At 42.5% G+C, this 19,967-nt stretch overlaps 2 protein-coding genes across 4 annotated transcripts in view; one reads left to right on the top strand and one right to left on the bottom strand.

The window, feature by feature from the left end:
- Window positions 1-318: 318 nt before the first annotated feature.
- Window positions 319-4,373, bottom strand: LOC125023571 (putative E3 ubiquitin-protein ligase UBR7). Of its 2 annotated transcripts, XM_047610919.1 has the most exons (12): window positions 4,231-4,373; window positions 3,403-3,520; window positions 2,985-3,118; window positions 2,844-2,904; window positions 2,664-2,759; window positions 2,521-2,574; window positions 2,327-2,432; window positions 2,110-2,240; window positions 1,046-1,240; window positions 774-930; window positions 602-663; window positions 319-504 (listed from the first exon to the last, which is right to left on the bottom strand). In XM_047610919.1, the coding sequence occupies exons 2-12, from the start codon at window positions 3,517-3,519 to the stop codon at window positions 421-423; spliced, it is 1,197 nt and encodes a 398-aa protein (XP_047466875.1). In that variant the 5' UTR covers window position 3,520; window positions 4,231-4,373; the 3' UTR covers window positions 319-420. The 2 variants fall into 2 exon arrangements, with proteins under 2 accessions (XP_047466875.1, XP_047466876.1); XM_047610920.1 differs by lacking the exon at window positions 4,231-4,373 and having other exon boundaries at window positions 3,403-3,616.
- An 873-nt stretch (window positions 4,374-5,246) lies between these two features.
- itpk1b (inositol-tetrakisphosphate 1-kinase b) overlaps window positions 5,247-19,967 on the top strand; it is a 29,284-nt gene continuing 14,563 nt past the window's right edge. For both annotated transcript variants that reach the window (XM_047610921.1, XM_047610922.1), the window contains exons 1-4: window positions 5,247-5,497; window positions 6,026-6,171; window positions 10,080-10,104; window positions 17,865-17,990. In XM_047610921.1, the coding sequence (XP_047466877.1) occupies window positions 6,077-6,171; window positions 10,080-10,104; window positions 17,865-17,990 (246 nt within the window). In that variant the 5' untranslated portion in view covers window positions 5,247-5,497; window positions 6,026-6,076. The remainder of the gene's footprint in view (window positions 5,498-6,025; window positions 6,172-10,079; window positions 10,105-17,864; window positions 17,991-19,967) is intronic.

Raw genomic sequence — 19,967 nt, forward strand, 5'->3', positions numbered from 1 at the left:
CACCAGAAAACACCAGCAACGTAAACACTGTGTCACAGATTTCAAACAAAACGAGAAATGTTGGCAAGAAGTTACGTGGTAGCACCGTGATCATGTGAAAATGTTAACCTAGTCGAAGCAAGTGGCGAAACACAATTTTTGTTCATAGAAATGTATCGGTGTGCAACATCTATGAATGTTTCAAATAACAAACTCATTCAAAGTTAAGGCATCATCATAAATCAATAAAAAATGAACATAAAACTCTAACCTCAGAACAGCAATATTTAGTAGTCTTTGTACTACTTTCTTTTGTTCAAGCTTGGGGAATCCCACTGGTTGCAGCAAAAACAGACTTTATTTAAGAGAAAGGAAAAAGGTCACATTCATTCAAAGCACCATATGAACCCAGCATATGATGGTAGCAGCGTGGACTCCTCCTTACTGATATCCCGCATTAGTTCTGCGTCTTTTCCTGGCCCGCAGCTCTTCAAAGAACTGATGTACAGCTTCGACCGTGACCGTCTGATGTAAACATGGAAGAAATGGGTTAGGTTGGGGATTAAGAGGGTGGCGGGGAGGAAATGACAAACATAACTTGCAAAGGGCGTGTATTTCTCACCTTTCCTTCAGAAGCACACTGGCTTAAAAATGCACCAACCGAAGTCTTCATTTCGTTGAAACCTGAGGGAAGAACATGTGATGCATTAGTCCCCAATGAATCGTCTCTCCCTTATACAGAATTTCACTTTACATGATTATGTCCTAGGGGGAAAACCGACCCCCGCGCTCACCGTAAATGACCTCCAGCTGCTGTACGCGGTCCATTGAGCTGGTCAGCGCCATCAGCGGGTGCTGCCCAAACGGTTCATCCAAGCCCTTCTTCTCATAAGCCAGAACAGTGTCCGACTGATCCATTAAGAACTGCACCTCTGCAGCCACATAGGCCCTCTAAAGCACCGATGCAACACACAAGGGACGAGCGTTAATTAAAAATATTGCTCATGTACGTCATCTGCGGTGAAGCCTACGCCGTAATCTTTGAGCTGGTGTTTGTGCAGCCTACCTTGCAGCTTGTGCAGGTGCAGAGCTCGGAGCGCCAGCTGTAAGGCCAGAACACCGCTCCCCGCCGCTGTGTCTCCGGCCCCCGGCCCTGCAGCTCCTTCAGCTTGCACTCCACAGCTTTGGTCGCGGCCTTTCCAGGGCTGCTGGTCATTTCCTCGTGGGTGCGCTTGCACGGGGAACTCCTGTTAGACACTTCCTGGTATAGAGACGATAAAGGTGTGAGTGAGTAACTGATGTGGCGGCAGGAGAAACACATGACAACACCTGGGCTTTGTTAAACATCCCCTCACACGCGGGGCATGGCTGAAGGCGACCGACACGATGACATGGCTGGGTGATGAAAATCACCAGTTTACAGTAAGCTGTCCTGTGAAGCCTGGCCAAAGCCGTCTACGGAGCAGGGGAAGCGGTGCCTCATGGGTCATTTCTCCTGTAATTACCCAGAGGAGGGGAAGGCACGATAACAGGAGCCGGAGCCTGCTCTCTGGGGCTAATCTGCTCATTTACCCACTAACCCCACCTAGTGGCACAATGAGATAAAACATCTTTACTCCAATACTGACCCTGTAAACGCCACATAGCTAACACAAAGTCGTAGCTGCCTGTGGAGGGTTTATAGAGGAAATACACCAATAAACTATCAGAAACACTAACCATGCTCTACTGTTATTAAAATACGTCTGTCGACAAGTATAAGGAAGCAAAGCTTTTATCTATAAATGCAAAACATTCCACTAAATACTGAATCTAACGTGTGAAAGATTTTTTATATACATATGTTACCAAATAGATAAAACAAGAAAATGACTGGTAAAAAGAGACCTTTTCTAAATCAATCATGAGCACATTTGAATGAAAATTACACCTCTGGATTGAAAAGTAACAGGATGTCTAAAGTCAAAGGCTGTTGTTTTGCAATTATTAAACCTATTGTAGCAGATATAGTGTTATATTAATACACATTTGAAGACCCTCCGCCTCTCTAGTGTCCATCCATTGTCACTCTACATACCACAATTTATCCATTAAAAATAATAACTAAATAAATAAATAAATGTTTCTCACCTCCTGCTTTGTGTGATCGTGACTGGTGGACGGCTCCTCCTCCCTCCTTGGACAGGGCTCACAGTCCTCTTCCTCAACATTGACCTCTACGTCCTCCTCCTCAGGGTGACCGATGCTAATCACAGGCGGCTCTGGAGAAAGAACGGCACATTCATCAGTCTCAGTTTTGGAGTTAAAGTCGCCCGCCTGTGACAAGCGGCGCCGAGCGGACAGTCACCTGCGAAGTGAGCGGCGTACGTCCACAAGAAAGGCGCCTTGTTCATGCAGGCCTCGCACACCATCTCTTGCAGGTCCTCGGGCTCCACCACAGTGCAACCTAAGTGCTGTTAAAGACAAACGAGGAGGGCTGAATATTCAAGGGAGTGCTCGAATGTGAGTCAGGCTGAAAGAAGAGCTCATCTCGTCTCGTACCCTGCTGTGAAACCAGTCCTCACAGATGACACACTGAATCATCTCATCGGCATCCTATAAAAAAAAAAAAAAAAAAAACAATTTCATGTAGTGACAGAAAAAAACAGACATAATCTGATTTACATGAGAGGCAAAACAAATACCTGTTCATCTGTGTCTGGGTACGGGCGGTCACATGTGCAATAGCAGCCATTGAAGTTGTGATTATACTGATTGCTAACGTTTTCCTCATCTTTGGTCTGTGAACACAAGGGATATAATAAGTTCAAAGTTCAGAACACGAACAGCAGGGAGACACGGCGGTAGAGGTTCAAAGGACTCACAGGGTTTAGCTGGCACTGGAAGTCAGGAAACTTGCTATTTCCACAATCACAGCGAAAGTTTCTACAAGAGAAACAGAACAATTTGTGAAATGGATAAAGGGAAACGGTCAGTACACACAGATTTTTTATCAATCTTGTTACCTTTTGGTGTACAGTTCAAATATATCATGTCCATCGTGGCATTTGTTGGCGCAGGCCAGACAAACCCCAGCAGGCTCTGCAGCGTTGGGAGTGCAAGTGTTGCAGGCAAAAACTGCTTGTCTCTTCACATAACCCTGCACCAAAGTAGGAAATGTAAATCAACGGAAGCACCATGCAAATCATTGATGCCAAGATGCCTGGACTAAAGAACTGAACTAAAGGTTTCATTTTCGGATTATCACAAGATTAGTCTTAAAACCCTACATGCAAAGCAAACTGGAAGAAATCATGATAACATGTAACACAGCTATCGTGTGAAAATCTCGCAGTTAACCCAGACACTCAATCTTGTGAATCTAAAATCGCGATAGTACCAGACGAGCGCTGCAGAGTATGCGGTGCAGGAGGTTTCTCTTACCTGGGAATAAGAGCAGTTTTCTGGGTCGCTTCCAGCGAGCACACACAGAGCCTGCTCGATCTCCTCCTCGGTGACAAGAGCACCGTCGACATCAGAGTCCCCGTTATTTGCAGCCATCCTGAGACCAGCGGGAACACAAACGCACAATCAAACACAAGGGGTCCGCGCAAGACAACACTGTTGATAATAAATGAGTGTGCTGTTCCGGGCGGGAGTTTGGGACGAGACCACGTGGAGGAAGTGACGAAACGTACTGCTTCACGAGCTACAAAAAGCACCTGGTGGTGTATGTAAAAAAATACTACTATTGTTTCCTATTTTAATATAGACGGCGGCGTTGGTGTATTTATTTATTTTTAAATGAATAGTCTTTAATTAATGGTTATTGGTTTTTAATTATTTACAGATCAGAAGCACGTTTATAATAGAAAAATATGACGCAGTTATAGTTTGTTTTATTAAAAATGTTTATGACAACATGCTCAACAAATACGATACAAAAACGGCAACTAGCAACCGCCAATGTATTATTAATAATAGATCACAGCTCATTTATAGGAAATTAGTTCGGGGTTTATTGATATAAACAAAACATTAGACAGAAATGGTCAACGCGGTATAAACGGTGCCTTGATTGAAATCGCTTCTATGTGGCCAACTAACATTATTAGGATTAACACTGAGCGAAAAAATAGCCACGGAGTATCATTCAAAATGGTTACTAATGTTCAAACTCGTTCAGTATAGATGGGCATTTGTTTCTTCTCATAACAGAACCTAGTTAGATTTAAAAATAAAAAAAATCACGTTAATATAAAAGCTACATACCCTTTCCAGTGGTAAATAGTAGCCTGGAGAAAGTATTAAAAAACTGCGTCCCCCTCTCTCCGTCCGGTCGAGCAGAGTTTGTGCCTTTGTGTACTTTCAAAAACGTGTTTGTTTGTTTATTTGGCTGCGGATAAACTCTAGGAATATTCTCAAACCCGCGGCTTTGAAAAGAAAACAACAAAACACTGGGAACTGGAATCTTTTCGAGTCCTCTTTCTTTTTCTTTTCTTTTGTTTATTTATGCATTTATCTAGACGGATCTCCAGAGGACTATAGAAGATGGGGATTAATATATTTGTCTATTGATTTATCTATCGTGTGCAAAAAAACAAAAAACAAAACAAAACACAAAGATCAATATCAAAATGAAAACAGGACAAATATGGATTCTTAGACATCAAATAATACGTGTACCTCTTAATTAAAAGAATATAACACTTGAAGCACTAGTGGTCTGCTGTATTTTGGTTCTGGGTGTATGTTGCAGTGTTTTTCCAGTGGAGGGCACCACTGCGACATGTTTGTCTGCTGTGTACAGACAGAAGGAACAGACTGAACTTCTCCGACCGCAACAAGGTTTTTTAAAGGAAATACCACCATAAGTAAAACAAAGAGACGATTAATGAGTCAGGAACCAAACAGTGAATTTTTCTCTGTTGGCAGAAAATGGTCTTAATCAGTCAAGGATCTTAAGCAGAATTACGACATGTTTACTCACTACATCGTGCACTTGCTGCTTTTCTGTGTTTTTGTATCTTAAACAAATAAATGTGAGGTTTGGACTATAAAAGCAAACATATTAGAATCTATGTAAATGTTTTCTAAAGGATGTTTTTTTGCATTTGCAATTTCTAACATTTTATGTACAAACATATTAACCAGCCATTGTTAAGTAACACTGAGTGAAATGACGGGTTAATTAGTTAACTAAAAGCGCTTTAAAACCGGCCACGCAGTGATTCGACGGTGTGAGGCGGTGTTTTCCGAGCTGCTCCTGAAGGCAGCATCAGTCTCCTGGATCATCCTGGGTGTGTGCAGCCAGTCAGTCAGTCAGTCAGCCAGCCAGGCAGTTAGTCAGTCAGTCAGTCCAGCTCAGAGCCACACAGTGAGAAAACACATCTCAACGTGAGTCCGGTCGGCCGTGCCTGTCATCTGTCACCGTGTTCGCTGCTCCTTCTCCCGCGGACGGACCGACAATGGGAAACTACCCGAGCTAGTTTCTGAAGAGGACGCGGATCCGGAGGGGGGACTGTGCTAAAACTACCAGGTTAGTTAGCTCAGCGTAGCCTGTCGCTGTCAGCTTTATCCAGTTCACTCAGTTGCTTCGCGTTTTCCTTTCCTCGCTAGCCAGCGGTTGCTGCCCCCGCCAGCGTTTTTGAGATCGTGTTCAACCATTTCAGGTTTGTCAGCATTGTTAGCAGGCTAGCTGTCCTAATTGAATGCCTTCGCTTTAGCTATGCAGCTATATCCCTGCACAGTGGAGCCAGCTAACGTTAGCAGTTGAGGTTATCCGCACAAAAAAAAAAAAGAAAAGAAAAGAAAAACAGTGACAAAAAATACAAACAAGGGAGAGGGGTGGGTTCCCCTGATGTTGTACCACGCTCATTGTTAAATCATGTTTGGGCGACAGGAGCATGCTAACCACGGGGAGAGGTGTAGGCGAAGAGAAAGCGCCACTTCTGGTTTGTTAGTTGAACGTATCAGAAATCGAGTGGTGAACTTGAGTGTCCCCCTCATCGCCCTGGTTGGCTGCTGTGTGACTATATAAAGTGGTTTCCTGTTGCCGTCCATACAGGTTGAGGACTTGAGACGCACCGTTCACCTCCAGAGCAGGAGCGCAGTGGACATGCAGACTTTCCTGAAAGGCCGGAGAGTGGGCTACTGGCTCAGCGAGAAGAAGATGAAGAAACTGAATTTTCAGGCCTTTGCCGATTTGTGCAGGTACGTGCTCGTGGCACCAATATATGTTGCATCCAGCGTTTTTTTTTTTTTTTTTTTTTTCTCTTTGCGTCCCCACTGTGGGTCATCAACAATTTATGTCACAGTGAATTAAGAGCTGCTTTCACACACAGACAAGTGAACTTCCTCTTCAGTCAATGACAAAAGAAACCCCGTGAGCACCTATTCTCCTCTTACAGGGAATAGCCCCTTTGAATATTTTATTTGAACTTTCTCTCCCATTCCTAAACCACCTTTTTAACTTCCCTGGCTGTTTATGGCTGTTGAGCATTTCAAGGGTACTGACACGGCCTGCGGCTGCTCTGCTTATTTGATTGCTCCAGTTTCTGAAATGTTAGGAAATGTGCCACCAGTAGGTCTTGTTTGTTATGGTGTGTTCAGTGCTTGTTGAGACACGATGCATGAAGGGATCGAGTGTAGAAAGGACGCCTCACAGTGGTCTCAGGTGTGTGTATTCGACGTGCAGCTGAAACGCGTGTTATTATTTAGTTACCTGTCCTAGAGTTTAAGTCTTAAAGGCTGTTTTTCGAAGCATAGCATAGTGTTTTTGCATCACTTGTAGTTACGGTTACAAGTCTGGGATTTCTGCAGAAAATCGTGTTGTTGACATTTTTTTTCTATCGACAAATCGAAAGGCCATACCTGTTCAGATGCGCGATCAGAACACAAATTAATTCAAGTGTGCATATCTGATTTAACGCAGATCTGATCTGTCAGCCCTGAGGCAGCTTTTTGATATTTGAACATTATCTTGTTGTAGCTTATCCATGACCAGCAGACTAAGACGTTATGTAAGTTGCAATCAAAAGGGCTTGTAGTTTTGAGGCAAGTATGTTTCTCGGAGAGGTGAACTCTCCCTCACTGATTCCCGATAGCTAGTGTGCACTGTATTGGACTAGGGAAGGGCAGTAGTCTTATCGTCTCTTGTTTCACCATCGCCTTGGTGCCTGTGCTCTTTCAATTATTGCGTAATCGTCTGACCGCAATATTGCTTCAATTCAACCGTATAAAAACAGCTGCGTGAAACTAACAAATATGTAATTTCCATCAGTGCTTTCACGCCTCACTGTGTGAGGTTTGATGGGTGCGTTCTTTTGTTATATATGTCTATATATATATATATACATATATGAGCATCAGTTTAGGCCACAACACCTCAGCACAACTGTGGTGAAAGGAGATCTCAACAATGCGGAGAAGGCAATTTGTCAGATGCTAACACTACAAATCTAGACTACAGATCGACCACGGCATCCAAGTCACCAAACAAGACATCCCACAGCAGTAAGTGTAAATCTGACAATATCACTGTCAAAGAAATGCAGCCGTTTATTACAGATAGAAAAACAAGCAGCACAGGTTGGACAAACCATTAAATCATTAATCACAGTTAATTGTATGTTCATTAATCGTCAACTAAAATTTCATGAGTGTGAGGTCCTTGTTTGGGGCGGCTGTAATCCCGAAGACTCGGACGATAAAATGAATCCCGCTAAGTTTGAGAGAGAGAGAGTGTGAAAGACATTTTAAAGTGTCCACCAGTTGTTTGATTTTGCCCGAGTAGGTCACGTATGTTGACAGTGTGCTGTGAGGGATTTTCACCTTTTCCAACCGGTTTGTTGCTTCACAAATCGACCTGACCGAGCCAGCGCAGATTACCACGCGTTAATCCACAAAACATTTTTAATCTCTTCATAAACCTCTCAGCTACTCTCCTCCTCCTCCTCTTCCTCCTCCTCCCCCTTCTCTCCTTCTATCGTTCTGCTGATAAACTGTGGCCTGTTTGCCGCGAAGGGCTGTGATGTTTGAGACAGAAGATCGAGCCTCTTCGCCAGCCTTTAAGAACAAAAGCAAATAGCTGCACACGTAAATAAAAAAAGAACCGCAGAGAGAATGGGAGAGTGATCATGACTCTGTTTTCTGAATCTTTCACTGACACAAGTTCTCCTTTTTTGTCATGTGTCTCGGCCGTATAGCATGTTAGAAAACAAAAAGTCATGTTCAGGAGGAAGGAAATGATGGAACTAAGATAATCTTCTGAGGTATACACTTTTTTTCCCCCCCAAATAGACCTTTCGTATAGTCAGTCATAAACCTCCTCAGGGCCTGCTGTTCTGCATCAGTGATGATTTTTACTCCGCAGATAGGCGTGTTTATTCTATTTAAACAGTGACTGATCAGATTCTTTCCCCTGTCATCACGTGGCATGCAGCTGACATTGCTAAGTGCTTCATGTCTGTCCTGTCTCATACAGCTGGACTTAAAAGATTCATGCTGGTCAGACCCACTTGGGTTTATGTTCGTCTCGCGTAAGCTTGCGCAGCGATTTAAGGGGCTTCTCACCGATTCGCATGTACCTGATTTGGAAAACGCGGCGATGCCCCTGAGAGCAGGCAGGCTGTCGGATAATGTGAAAATATTGTCGCTTTATCCTGGGAAAGCAGGTTACATTTAATTCTACCTACTTGTATATACATTGATTATTTAAAAGCGTGTGATGAGACTCGCCCTAAAAGATATTATCATGTCAAACTGATATCTCTTCTTTATCTTGTCTAGTTCACTTTATCATTCTTGTGTCAAGATTATAAATTAGAACGCTAGACAAAATTTAACAATAAAATCTATATTAATTTTTATTTACCTTTGTATGATCATTAGGAACGCCCAAGACGCCCGCAACTCCATTATATCATTTAACTTTATCAGTATGTCAGCACAATCTCAAACGCGCCCTGTTATAAACTTTGCACCGTCGTGCAGTCTTTACAGACTGTACGTAGCGCTCTATAAAAACCAAACCTGAGGGTTGGAGTTTATAAATGACACCGCGTGTCAGTTATAAATCCCTTTTTTTTCCTCTACATGTCCGTGCACTTGTGGTGTTAAAAAGTTCTGGCGCCGACTCGCTCCTCTGCTGGGTCTTCTCCTTCATCCCTTTTCACTCCGCCTGCTGTGTAACAGTATCGGAGAGCAAGCGATCTCCATATCTGAGATGGGACGAAACCAAAGGCCCCATTCACTTCACATGAAACGCTCCAGCTGCGGTATTAAATATCCACATTGTTGTGGAGCGGTGAATGGCTGCGCTGCTGTTACCATGGGGCCGTATCCTCAAAAACAACTGGGTTGGACTGGCTGGGTTAGTGGTAGTCCTCGACGTGTTTGTTGTCATTGCAGCCAGCCCCCACCCACCCAACTAGGAACTGGTTGTGTTTGCTATTCAGGTCCCACAGAAGACTCTTGACAAGCCAGCAGAACCAGGTTTGTGCAAATGCACTTTGGGTTTTAGTTGTTTATCTCAGCGGGTTGGACCATTATACGTCGGGGGCATCGTGCAGAGCTTTGACGGGTTTGTTAAAAACAACCTCAAAGTCATCTCGTGGTCAGATTTATGCACAAATGATTCCTTAATTCTGCTGTTTAGATAAGGAGGAGAGGTCGGCCCCCACACCAGATTTCTGTGCCGTGTCTGGAAAGCAGAAGAGTTTTCCATGGAGATTTTGTTTTTCAGTCATAATAATCCTACTTTCCTGCCCTGCCATCAAACAATGCAGATTATCTATTGAAGAGTCTTCTGTTGAGTCCTTATTTTGGAGTGTAAAAAGCTTTCTCTGTTTGAAATGAACATGTTTTAAAGGAAAAAAGGAGAGTTCAGGTGATAGAAAGTATATTTTTTATTTAATAAAGAACACTAAATAGTTGTAAAGGAATATAAATTTGAATCTTTGCGCCTGTATGTACTTAAGCTGTTGTTTCTAGACACTGAAAGACATTTTATTGTCTGTCCAGTTTATGTTGTAGTTTTTAGGTCCTTAAATTCCTAGTCTGTTTATAATCATAGTCATGTTATTTATAATAAAACATGTATTTTTTTTTGTCTTTTTCAGGAAAAGGGGAATAGAAGTTGTTCAGGTGAGTGAAAAACACGTTTGTTCAGTTGCACTGTGTCCTAGCGAGAGGCCATTTTGTCAGAAGAGCTGTTAAAATGGATACGTCAAACACAAACTCCTTTCAACGCTACAAACTAGAAAAAAATCCTTTTCATTTACGTCTAAAACTAATTAATTAAAAAGACCAATTGATTTGGCCATAACCGTGAACTTAAATGAATATTGTTATTTATTTACAACCTTAAACCAAACCCTTTAGCACATTTCCATTTTTACAGACTTCTGCTGTAAACTGTGTTGAGTTTGTAACCCCCTGCATACATGATGTACGTACATATGAGGACCGACAGTTCTTTACATCGCTATTTACTAACCCGGAGATTTTAATATATTCCGTGAGCAGCCAAAAGAAAGGATGATCTGTGTAGTAATTGTTTAACCCTAGTCAAGGGTGCCAAGTAACGTTCCAGTAAATACAGGCCCCGGAGAAGTGAAGGCTGCCTTCTTTAATGGATATTCCACAGTGTACTTACTCGGAGTAAGTAAACGCAGCACACACAGGAGCATAGTCACAGTTGCCACTAAGTTATGGGAGCTCAGTGCAGAAAAGGATCTGTCAGTGTAAGTGCTCTCTGCAATCGAGGAGGAAATTATCTGGCCTTTTTTCTCCCGTTTCTTTTCTTCCTGGGGGCAGGGGGTTATTTTTTTCCCCCCTTCGCTTCGAGGTTACTTTTTTCCTCTCTCTCTCTCTCTTTCGCGCTGACGATATCAGCACACCCAGAAAGAGTCCCTCTATTCCCTTGTCCTGGGAATAGTCCCAAAGTAAGCAGGGCTTTGTTTCCCACTGTGCATTCAGTCCCTCCTGGGAGACGGCGGATCCTCACAGACCCTTCAAGTGCCCAGAGGCCTGGAACAGCGCTGCGGCCTTCGCTGTTTTCTCTTTTCCCGGGACTACCTGTTGTCCCTGGAATTTCTGTCCCACTCAAATCGGGGCTTTTATTTGTAGCTTGGTGTCGCTGCCATTTTAGGGAGGGCACACCAGTTGATTCAGACGTGCACCCAATGCCAGTCAGTGCCCGTAGTGTCATGGTTACATCAGACGTCAAGATAAAGGTAGCTATTGTAATGCATTGTACAAAGATGCCTTCTCTGGTTGCACTGCTTAATTCCCAGCGCAGAGGACCATATGCTGTCATTTTACACAATGACACAATTATTTAAAGATAGGCTTTGTGTTTGAAGTCATGTGTTATGTGTTATGCATTGTGTTGCGCAATTACTGTTGTCGGTGTATTTTAAGCCAAAACACGCCGCTACTAATAGAATTAATCGTCACACAAAGCGTGACATTAGGTTTGAGACGGTGACATAACACAATTGATGGAGAGATAAACAGGAGACGTTGGAAAGGAAAGGGTTGAGGAAGTTTTGGTTCATTATATGCACAATATTTGATTTCAGATGAAGTGCTTTGTTTATGTTGTATTAATTTGTTTTTTTAAGCTTTGAGGAAGGATGGGAGTGGGGTTATGTGGATTTTAAGGACATTTAACCTTCTCCGCAAGGCTAGAGTAGAATACGAATACCAATTTATCTGTTACAGCCGGCTTAATCGCCTAACCTTGTCCCAGTGGTCTGACAGACGAGCTGACCCTGGCGATAACGACTCATCCTCGGCCAACCAAGGATAAATGGCTGCTTCTGGCAAATAAGCAAACTACGTCATCATAAGGGCTGTGAACCATATGAACTAACTTTTTTAACATGGTTTTAACGCACAAATGTTAACCAACAGGCTGATAGGCAGATAAAGTAAACCGTGGTTTAAAACACCTGATTTTTAGGCGTATTATTGACCGGCTCAGTCGCTGATTTAACTAGAAAATAAATAGTGGTTTGAGCATTAATACAAGTAATTGTTAGCTGCAGACACACGCTCATCTAAATAAAGAAGAGACAAGACATGCATATAATTATTAGTACATTTATACCTGCTCTCTCTATATATAGATAGATAGATAGAGCTATACACACACACACGCACACACACATATATAAATATATGGTAAGTGATTATGCAGGGGGTTGGCCGTGGTCAAGATGTTACCCTGTGTGAACTGATCTTTGCTAAATCTGGCAGCCCCAGGGAGTTAATTTTATATTTCCATCCCCAGTGTGGGAAAGCCGTCCACATGTATACCCCTCATGCCTCTTTTGTTTGACTTTTACCATTTCTCCGTAAAGCACTAGTGGCTCTTAACAAGCCCGTCATTACGCTCGGCTCGTCTCTGCTTCTCACCCCTCCATTTCCCCTTTGCCTCCTCTGCACAGTTTTTCAGCTCATCAATACTGACCCTTTAGCCCCGAGCTCATGAGAGCCGTCCTCCCAGTGCGCCGTACATTAGCCCGTCTATATTTCAGAGCTGATGACATTAACTCACCAGGCCTGGCTTCAAGGAAGTCAATATATTTCGCTCTCGGAGAAAGAACCCGTCACAGCAAATGGTCATTGTTTGAGTGAGCTGTCGAAAGGGAAGTTATTGAGTTACAGTTTTTTATCATATGCTAAGTGCTTCGAAATTTAAAGTCAATTTCCAGCATACCGCTGTATCTCGGCCGCACATCGAATTTGTGGAGGCTGACAAACAGAAGCCCAGAGAAGGTAGATGTGCTGTGACCCAAACGCGGCTTATTAGGAATTAACGTGTAGTGACTTTAATATGGTTGAAACAAATGCACGTAAAGCTTCACCACAAATGTTTCCGTGTCATTGCAGCGAATCAAAAATAGATGTGTTTACAGATGCAGTTTATTTTCATGCTGATGTTAATGTGTCAATATTGACCTATTTAAAAGAAAATTAAAAGAAAAAGAGAGACAATCTGTTTTCGGTTCCAGACGGGGAACACGACGAATGACATAATCAACAGTTTGACCACGATGAACTGTACTTCCTCTGCCCTCCTCAATGGGCTTGGTTGAGTTATGGAGGTTCTTTTATCGCTGGTATTAGTTGTCGTCCTTTGTGACTTGTGAACGTGTTCTCTAAATGTTACAGTACCTGCAGAGCCACTTCTGTCACTCTTAACCTTTACTGAACAAAGTGTTTGCGTTAACGTCGAGCTGAAAGGTAGTTGTTTCATCAGCTTTCATTGCTCAACGCAGCAGAGAGGGATGTCAAGATGCCATTAGCTTGTAATTCTGCTGGAGGTTCACTTTCACGTTTTTTTAGTCTCGTTCTTCATGTGCAATGTGGCCAACAGCCACAGCTCAGAACCAGGAAAAAATGTATTTATCCCTGAGGGGCAATTAGTTTGTCTCAGACGCATATGTTTCTTTTAGTACATACGAGGGTGTCAGTTGCCGTTACACAAAATAAATAATTTATCACATGTTTGTCTGCGCTCTCCAAACAGTCTTCTGGGATCTACTTACAACGCAGTGAAAGCCAGGTGAGATCAGATGCAGCCGAGTGCAGCTAGACAGAGACATCTGAGGCAGAGGCATTAATGAGTCACTGATCCAAACTATTCTTCATACATTTCAGTTGGCTCGTTGAAAAAAGTCGAGCTCTGTCCTCGCCGCCGGCCTTAAAATTACAGTCGTTTGTTTCCCTCCGCGTAGAGCTCGGCCCCACGGTGAAGCTACATCAAAGCTGAAAATATATTGGCCCTGACCTACCCTCTCCCACCAGGATCCAGGCATGTTTTCTAGGCTGTCCGTCACCACCGTAGCTCGCTGCTAGCTCTCCGTCCCAGAGGGATTTACAAATACGTCAGCTGACATTTCTGCTTTTAGCATTTAGCAGGACATCAGTGACTTTACTGCTGGGTTCCGGGATGAGCTCTAAAGCAGGGTCACTGTGTGTGTGTGTGTGTGTGTGTGCGTGTGTGCGTGTGTGTGTGCGCACGGGGAGATGGAGGCCTTCATCCTCTGCGATGTGTCTTTGCCCGTGGGTGTTGACCCCTACCAAGCCAAGTCCTGTTTTTGCGCAGGGGCCAGAATGTGGATGGACCCTCTGCGTTGTGTAAGCAGGGGATTAAAAGCTGGACCTCCGCGGAACACGGGCCAGTTTCCCCGTCCAAGCCGCGACTGCAGACCTGTCACCGCCGCTGTTAGTGTTAAACACGCGGCAGTACTTTATCCAGAGGTGACAACAACACATTTTATGAGCATAACGTACACTAACGCAGCGCTGTCAAGTGAGTTCGTAAGCAGCGCAGCGCGGTGAAGTTTAAGTGTTTAATGCGTATGTCAGATGCAAGCAGAAGTGTGCACCTGCACGTGTCTCTACCCTACGTTTCCTGATAAACCTGCTGCATGGCGGAGATGCTCAGTCCCCTAAATGTTATTTGTTTAGTCTGCGTGATTGACTGATACAAAATGTAATACCTGCTTTCACTTCCTTAGATTATATCTAAACATGTAATTATAATTTTGCATCTTAAGTTGTTACTTAAGTTGTTAATACACAGGTTCACGGGAACCTGACAGTCAGCGTGTAATACATATAGTAGTCTAATCGTAGTAGTAGTTGTCTATTCATGAGAAAACTCCAAATGAACACCCCCACTCTTGTAGTACTCACAAACTTCGTCTTAATTTACGAGCTGTGATGCGTTTGCTTTGGTTGAATTGAATAGAGGTTTCTTTTTAGCTTTATAATATGTACAGTATGAATAATATCAACAGCAGCTTCATTCTTTCATTGTGTGTTTGCCCAGTGGCTTCTAGACACCAACAGTTGCCTAGCAGCATTCTTCTCATGTGTGTGTGACGGTCAGTGTTAACATTTGAATACCATGCATTTAGTGCAGTTACACAATGTCCCGTGTCGGGACAAAGTTCCATTTTAAAGGCAGGACGAATGTATTACACATGAACGTGTTGAGAGATTTCCCTGTGTTCGTTTTGTTCAATCCAGAATCACTCTGGTTATTTGTAGCATTAACAGTTTCTCATCTTGAGTTTCCAGGAAAACATTTCCATGTCAAATTAAACTTAAACTTAGACAGACTTTAATGATCTATGAGGGGAATTACCTGGTCACAGTAGCTTAGTTACACATAAAAGAAACATTCTTAAAAAACACAAGTAAAAAAGAGAAAGATAAAAAAAGATTACATTAAACTAAACTAAAAAAAAAGAAAAAAAAGTATTAACTAGTAAAATAAAATAGATAACAGCGTAATCAAAACATGGACAGAATGAGTGTTAGGAACAAATTTACCAAACAGGGTCCAAGGTGATCCAGTTATTTGGTCACAGTAGCTCAGTTGCACATTTAAAAAATAAATTAACTCTTACAAAACACAAGAAAAAATAAAATAGAAATGTAATAAAAAAAGAGTATAAGTAACAATCTAGTCAAATTGTATAACCAAAAATTTACAAAATTTGCATATGAACAAATGTGTAAGGAATAGAGACAGAAGTGATTATAGTGATTTTATATATATATACATACATATAGGAAGAATTACTAAGGTGTGTGATAACATGCATTTAACATTAATAACATGTAGATATCTGCTACACAAAAGTTGAGTTGTACATCTGGATTGAGAATAGTATGAATGATGTGAAAGTGCTTCACGAATTCAAATATATTTAAATGGTTAAACCAAAAGAATCAATTTAAATGAAATTGCATCACGCGACACGACAGCGGTCATTTCCAATGTGAGCCTCGTGACGCACACTTGGCTTTGTATACATTTTTGCTGCTTGCGCCAGCACGTTGCTTCGACTCGAGGACGTGTTCCTGCAGGCATGTGGAATGGAGTGGGCAGGAGAAGGAGATCCAACGCTGCGAAGATGGGCAGAGAAAGAAATGCCACGACGGTGTAGCGTAACGAGCTCTGGACGGAAAACAGCGCGCCTTTATTTTCACTACTTATTGGCTCATTGTGTATAATGTTGTGTAGCACACTGCAGAGTGTGCTGGATAAACACGAATAAATATTTTTCAACTCGGGTTCCACGTTAAGAGTGAGATGAGAACATTTACTGCCAAAATCCTGGGTCCTGCCCTGCAAAGAGCTAGACTGAGGGTGCTCTAATTAGTCATCTAACACCTCTCGCAATCATTAACCAGAAAGTGTTGACGGTGGCTGTGGCCAACCTTAAACCAACTGAAACTCTGGACAGTTTTACAGTTCTCGCATCGATCTCCACCTGTGTGACTAAGGTGTACTAGCTCTAGCACAAAGGACAGTGGGGTCTTGCCCACCTCTGGCCTGTTTGCACCGGTGCTGCAGAATCGTCTTTTGTCTTTAATGTTCTGGCTCATTCGATGATTAGCTCATGAGTTAACATAAGTCTCTCCATGTCCGTATGTTTGTTCAGGCTTAGACCAGGAGATTAACTTATATTAGATGCATTTAATGCAAATCATCAACCAATATTGCATATAAATCCATAATTATTATTATAATTGCTAATTAAAGAATACTTATTTTAACACTTGCGTATCCTAAATTAGAATTGTAATAAAAATAAAACAGATTTTTGCATCTGTTTTGAATATTCGAATACAAATACTTTTTTTCCCCCCCTTAACAAATACAAACACTGGATGCTTTGCTATTGCACATACATCCATAATTATTATAATGGATAATTAAAGAACACTTATTTTTATACTTGCATATCCTAAAGTAGAATTGTAACTCAAAAGAGTCTCTCCCACTACCAAACATTAACATTTCTAAATTTAGAAGTTACTCATTCATCAGAGGCCTTAGCGTCGGTTGCTAAAACCTACAGTCTCTCCTCTGTCTTAAATGCCACATGTGTGCGTGCTCATGCCGTGCTACGCAGGTCATATCAAACCCGTATCGCTGGTTTGTCTACTTACTTATGAGCTCACTGGCCGGTGCAGACGCTCTTCTTGTTGTTAAACATCAAACAAATGCTAATTTGGGCTTTTCTCAGAGTATGTAGACTATGCCCTGAGAGACTGGAGCTCTGGCCAGAGGGAGTGTGTGTAGTAAAATAGAGGACGGCAGAAATAAATCGCGGCCGGTGTAATTCAGAACAAATGCAACATAAACTCTGGCTGCACCAAAGGTACTGCTGTAAATAAAGAGGAAGAGGATTATGTGGGATCAATCACAAACGTGTTTTATTACCAAAAACAGCAGAAAAGAAAAAGTGCGGTTGTTTTCTGAAGCCCAACTGTGAGATGGGAGGGCGAGATTACTGTCTTCTGTACACAGATCGGGAGTATAAACGACAACAACGGTGGCAGATTCATGGCTTACCAAAATGAGATGCCCTTTTCTTAAAAAATACTTCATCAGTTTGTTTAGAAAGCAAGTGGAGGAAACCAACTAGAGTTTTGTGGATTCCTCAGTTTATTCCGTGCGCTGTACCGTTTTCGGCTCTACATATGGACCCACAATAACAGGGCATCCAAACGCAGCCGTTATTCAGACTCATGCATATGGTAATTGCAGGTTTCTGAACGCCCTAGACTTCATTATCTGTACCGCCTCCTACCAGAGCTGCCTGGTCACTGAACTGGCGCATGTAGAAGCCCATCTATATTCAAGTACTTATGATAAGTACTTGACGAGATGTGAGTAAACGGCGGGTTAAGATATGCGTCTAAATTAAAAAAAAAAAAAAAGAAAAAAGAAAAATATACGTCATAGTTACTGTTACAATGAGTCAGTGTCGGGGTTTGTTTTACTTGAAAACGTGGCCAGTGGACCCCTGATTGTAGGACGTTTCTGTTGCAGTAATAATCCTTGACCTGTGCTGTTCTTCCCTCCACAGCTGGACCTCAGCCAGCCTCTGGAGGACCAGGGTCCCCTGGACGTCATCATCCACAAACTGACTGATCTCATCCTGGAGGCTGACCAGAATGATTCACAGGCAGTGCTGCTGGTGCAGAGAGTACAGGTGCGCATCTCTCTGTCTCCCGCTCAAGTGTTCGCTAATTAAAGCACGGAGCTCCGTCAAAATGAATATTTCCCGCCTCTGGAAAATCTTCAGGGTTGTGCTCATCATTCTGTAAATGTGAGACTCATCAGGACTCATCAAGACAATCTATCTCTTGAGTTCAGCAGGATATGTTGCTATTAGCTGTAAATAGATAATATCACACAGGATGGATATCGAACCGCAGTAATTGTCTGGTACTGACTGACGTATGTGTGGTGGACTGATGGAGATTATATCAAGAATTTAATGGGCTCTAGCTCTTTAGATAGAGCAGAGCAAAATGCACACACTATCTGTTCTGTTACACTTATACCAGAAAACATTTATGGCTGATAGTTTCACATTTACGGTTGTAATTGCCCCAGTTAAAGGAATCAGGAAGCGTCGTCAAGGAATCGAGGAGACAGATAACAGGCGCAGTCAAAGGTTTCTCAGCTATATGGGTTAACTGAGCAAGCCGTGATGCTAAAGTTCATCGAGAGTGTTCCTCGTTCTTCATTAAGTAACAAACGTGTCACACGGAGGTCGGGTCGCACTTCCAAATGCGGCACGCTTTCGGAAAAACCGCCGCTCCTCTCCGTCTTGTGTATTAATCAATGTGGCGTTTGCTGCGCAAGGTGTGAAAATGAATTTTATTCCACCACCTTCCGCTCGGCCGCTCGGGCCTCGTTCTCTCTCCCCAGCTCTCCCTCTCGCTCCCTGTCCGAATGACTCAGAGGAGCTGTAATCGTGATCAGCGTCACGCAGTTCTGTCAACATGTTCCTGACTGCTCAATTAGGGAGGACAAACAGGATGTCAAAGTGGGGCAATCTCCTGAGTGGCAGAACCTGGTCTGTATTAACAAATGACTGCGTCTGACACTTTTATGGAACGCTAGCCGTTTTGAAACGAGCGCACACGCCTCGTTTTTTTTTTTTTTTTCGTAACTCACTGTACGATAAAGAACAGCTTTAGATAAGCTAGAGCCCTTTTATGGTGACTCTGAACAAAAGGGGGAATTTTCCCTGTAAGGAGGCAGAAATAGATTTTCTTACGTGGTGGTTGAATGAGTGATGAGTTGATTTATTTATTCATTTATTAGTCACTTCTGTGGTCAGTCAGAAAACCTACATATTCAGATTTGAGCATTTGCTGCTATAGCTTACGAGGATCTTTTTTTTTTCTTCTCTCACATTTTATAAACTTAAATTGTTATGTAATTATTCTTTTTGATCTAAAACGTCACGTCCTCCTCCCAGTTGGCTATGTACAGGCTATTGTGTTCGTTTTATTCCGTAAGAATTCATTATAGCAACCTAAGCTATCTGCAGACTTTTCTTTGAGCGGACTAATTTTAGTTCATTTTAGTTCTTTTAGCTACCCACAGATTACCAGTGTAGGTGGCGGTGGAGTCGAGTATCAGCTGGTAAATCAGCAGCTCAGCCTTGTGCTCTGGTTATTTACTCCAACACAACTGTCTTCTGTGATTACATTTCCATTGGAAATATAAGCATTGACGCATTTCTAATATCGCACAGCTGCGATCGTAAATAACCTTGTGTGGTGGAGGGAGCGAGCCTTCCTCTCTAAAATAGCCCTTTATTTAAAACAAAATGTCATCCTGGGATGCGCTGCGGTGATTCACTGGCCTGAGGTGTGAGCCATGTGCACAGAGGACATGAGACATTAGCATGGTTTTCCTCTGGAGCTACGTGATGCAACGATGATCCAGTTGTTTGGTATTGTAGCTCTCAACGTGTGTAGGAGGACGTGATTTAAGGAAGTTAATTATTTTCTTGAGCTTGTATGTTTTTTGTAGGATTAACACTGTAATTATCATCACTAACTCCATATAACGGTTTTGAATAATTATTAAGAATAAGAGCAGCTCGCTTGTTTACCTTGCTGACATATACGAGTACATTGCTACGAACATAGGTCTGGTGGACGTCGAT

Source organism: Mugil cephalus, chromosome 17 (assembly GCF_022458985.1).
Source record: "Mugil cephalus isolate CIBA_MC_2020 chromosome 17, CIBA_Mcephalus_1.1, whole genome shotgun sequence".
Classification (NCBI taxonomy): Eukaryota; Metazoa; Chordata; class Actinopteri; order Mugiliformes; family Mugilidae; genus Mugil; species Mugil cephalus.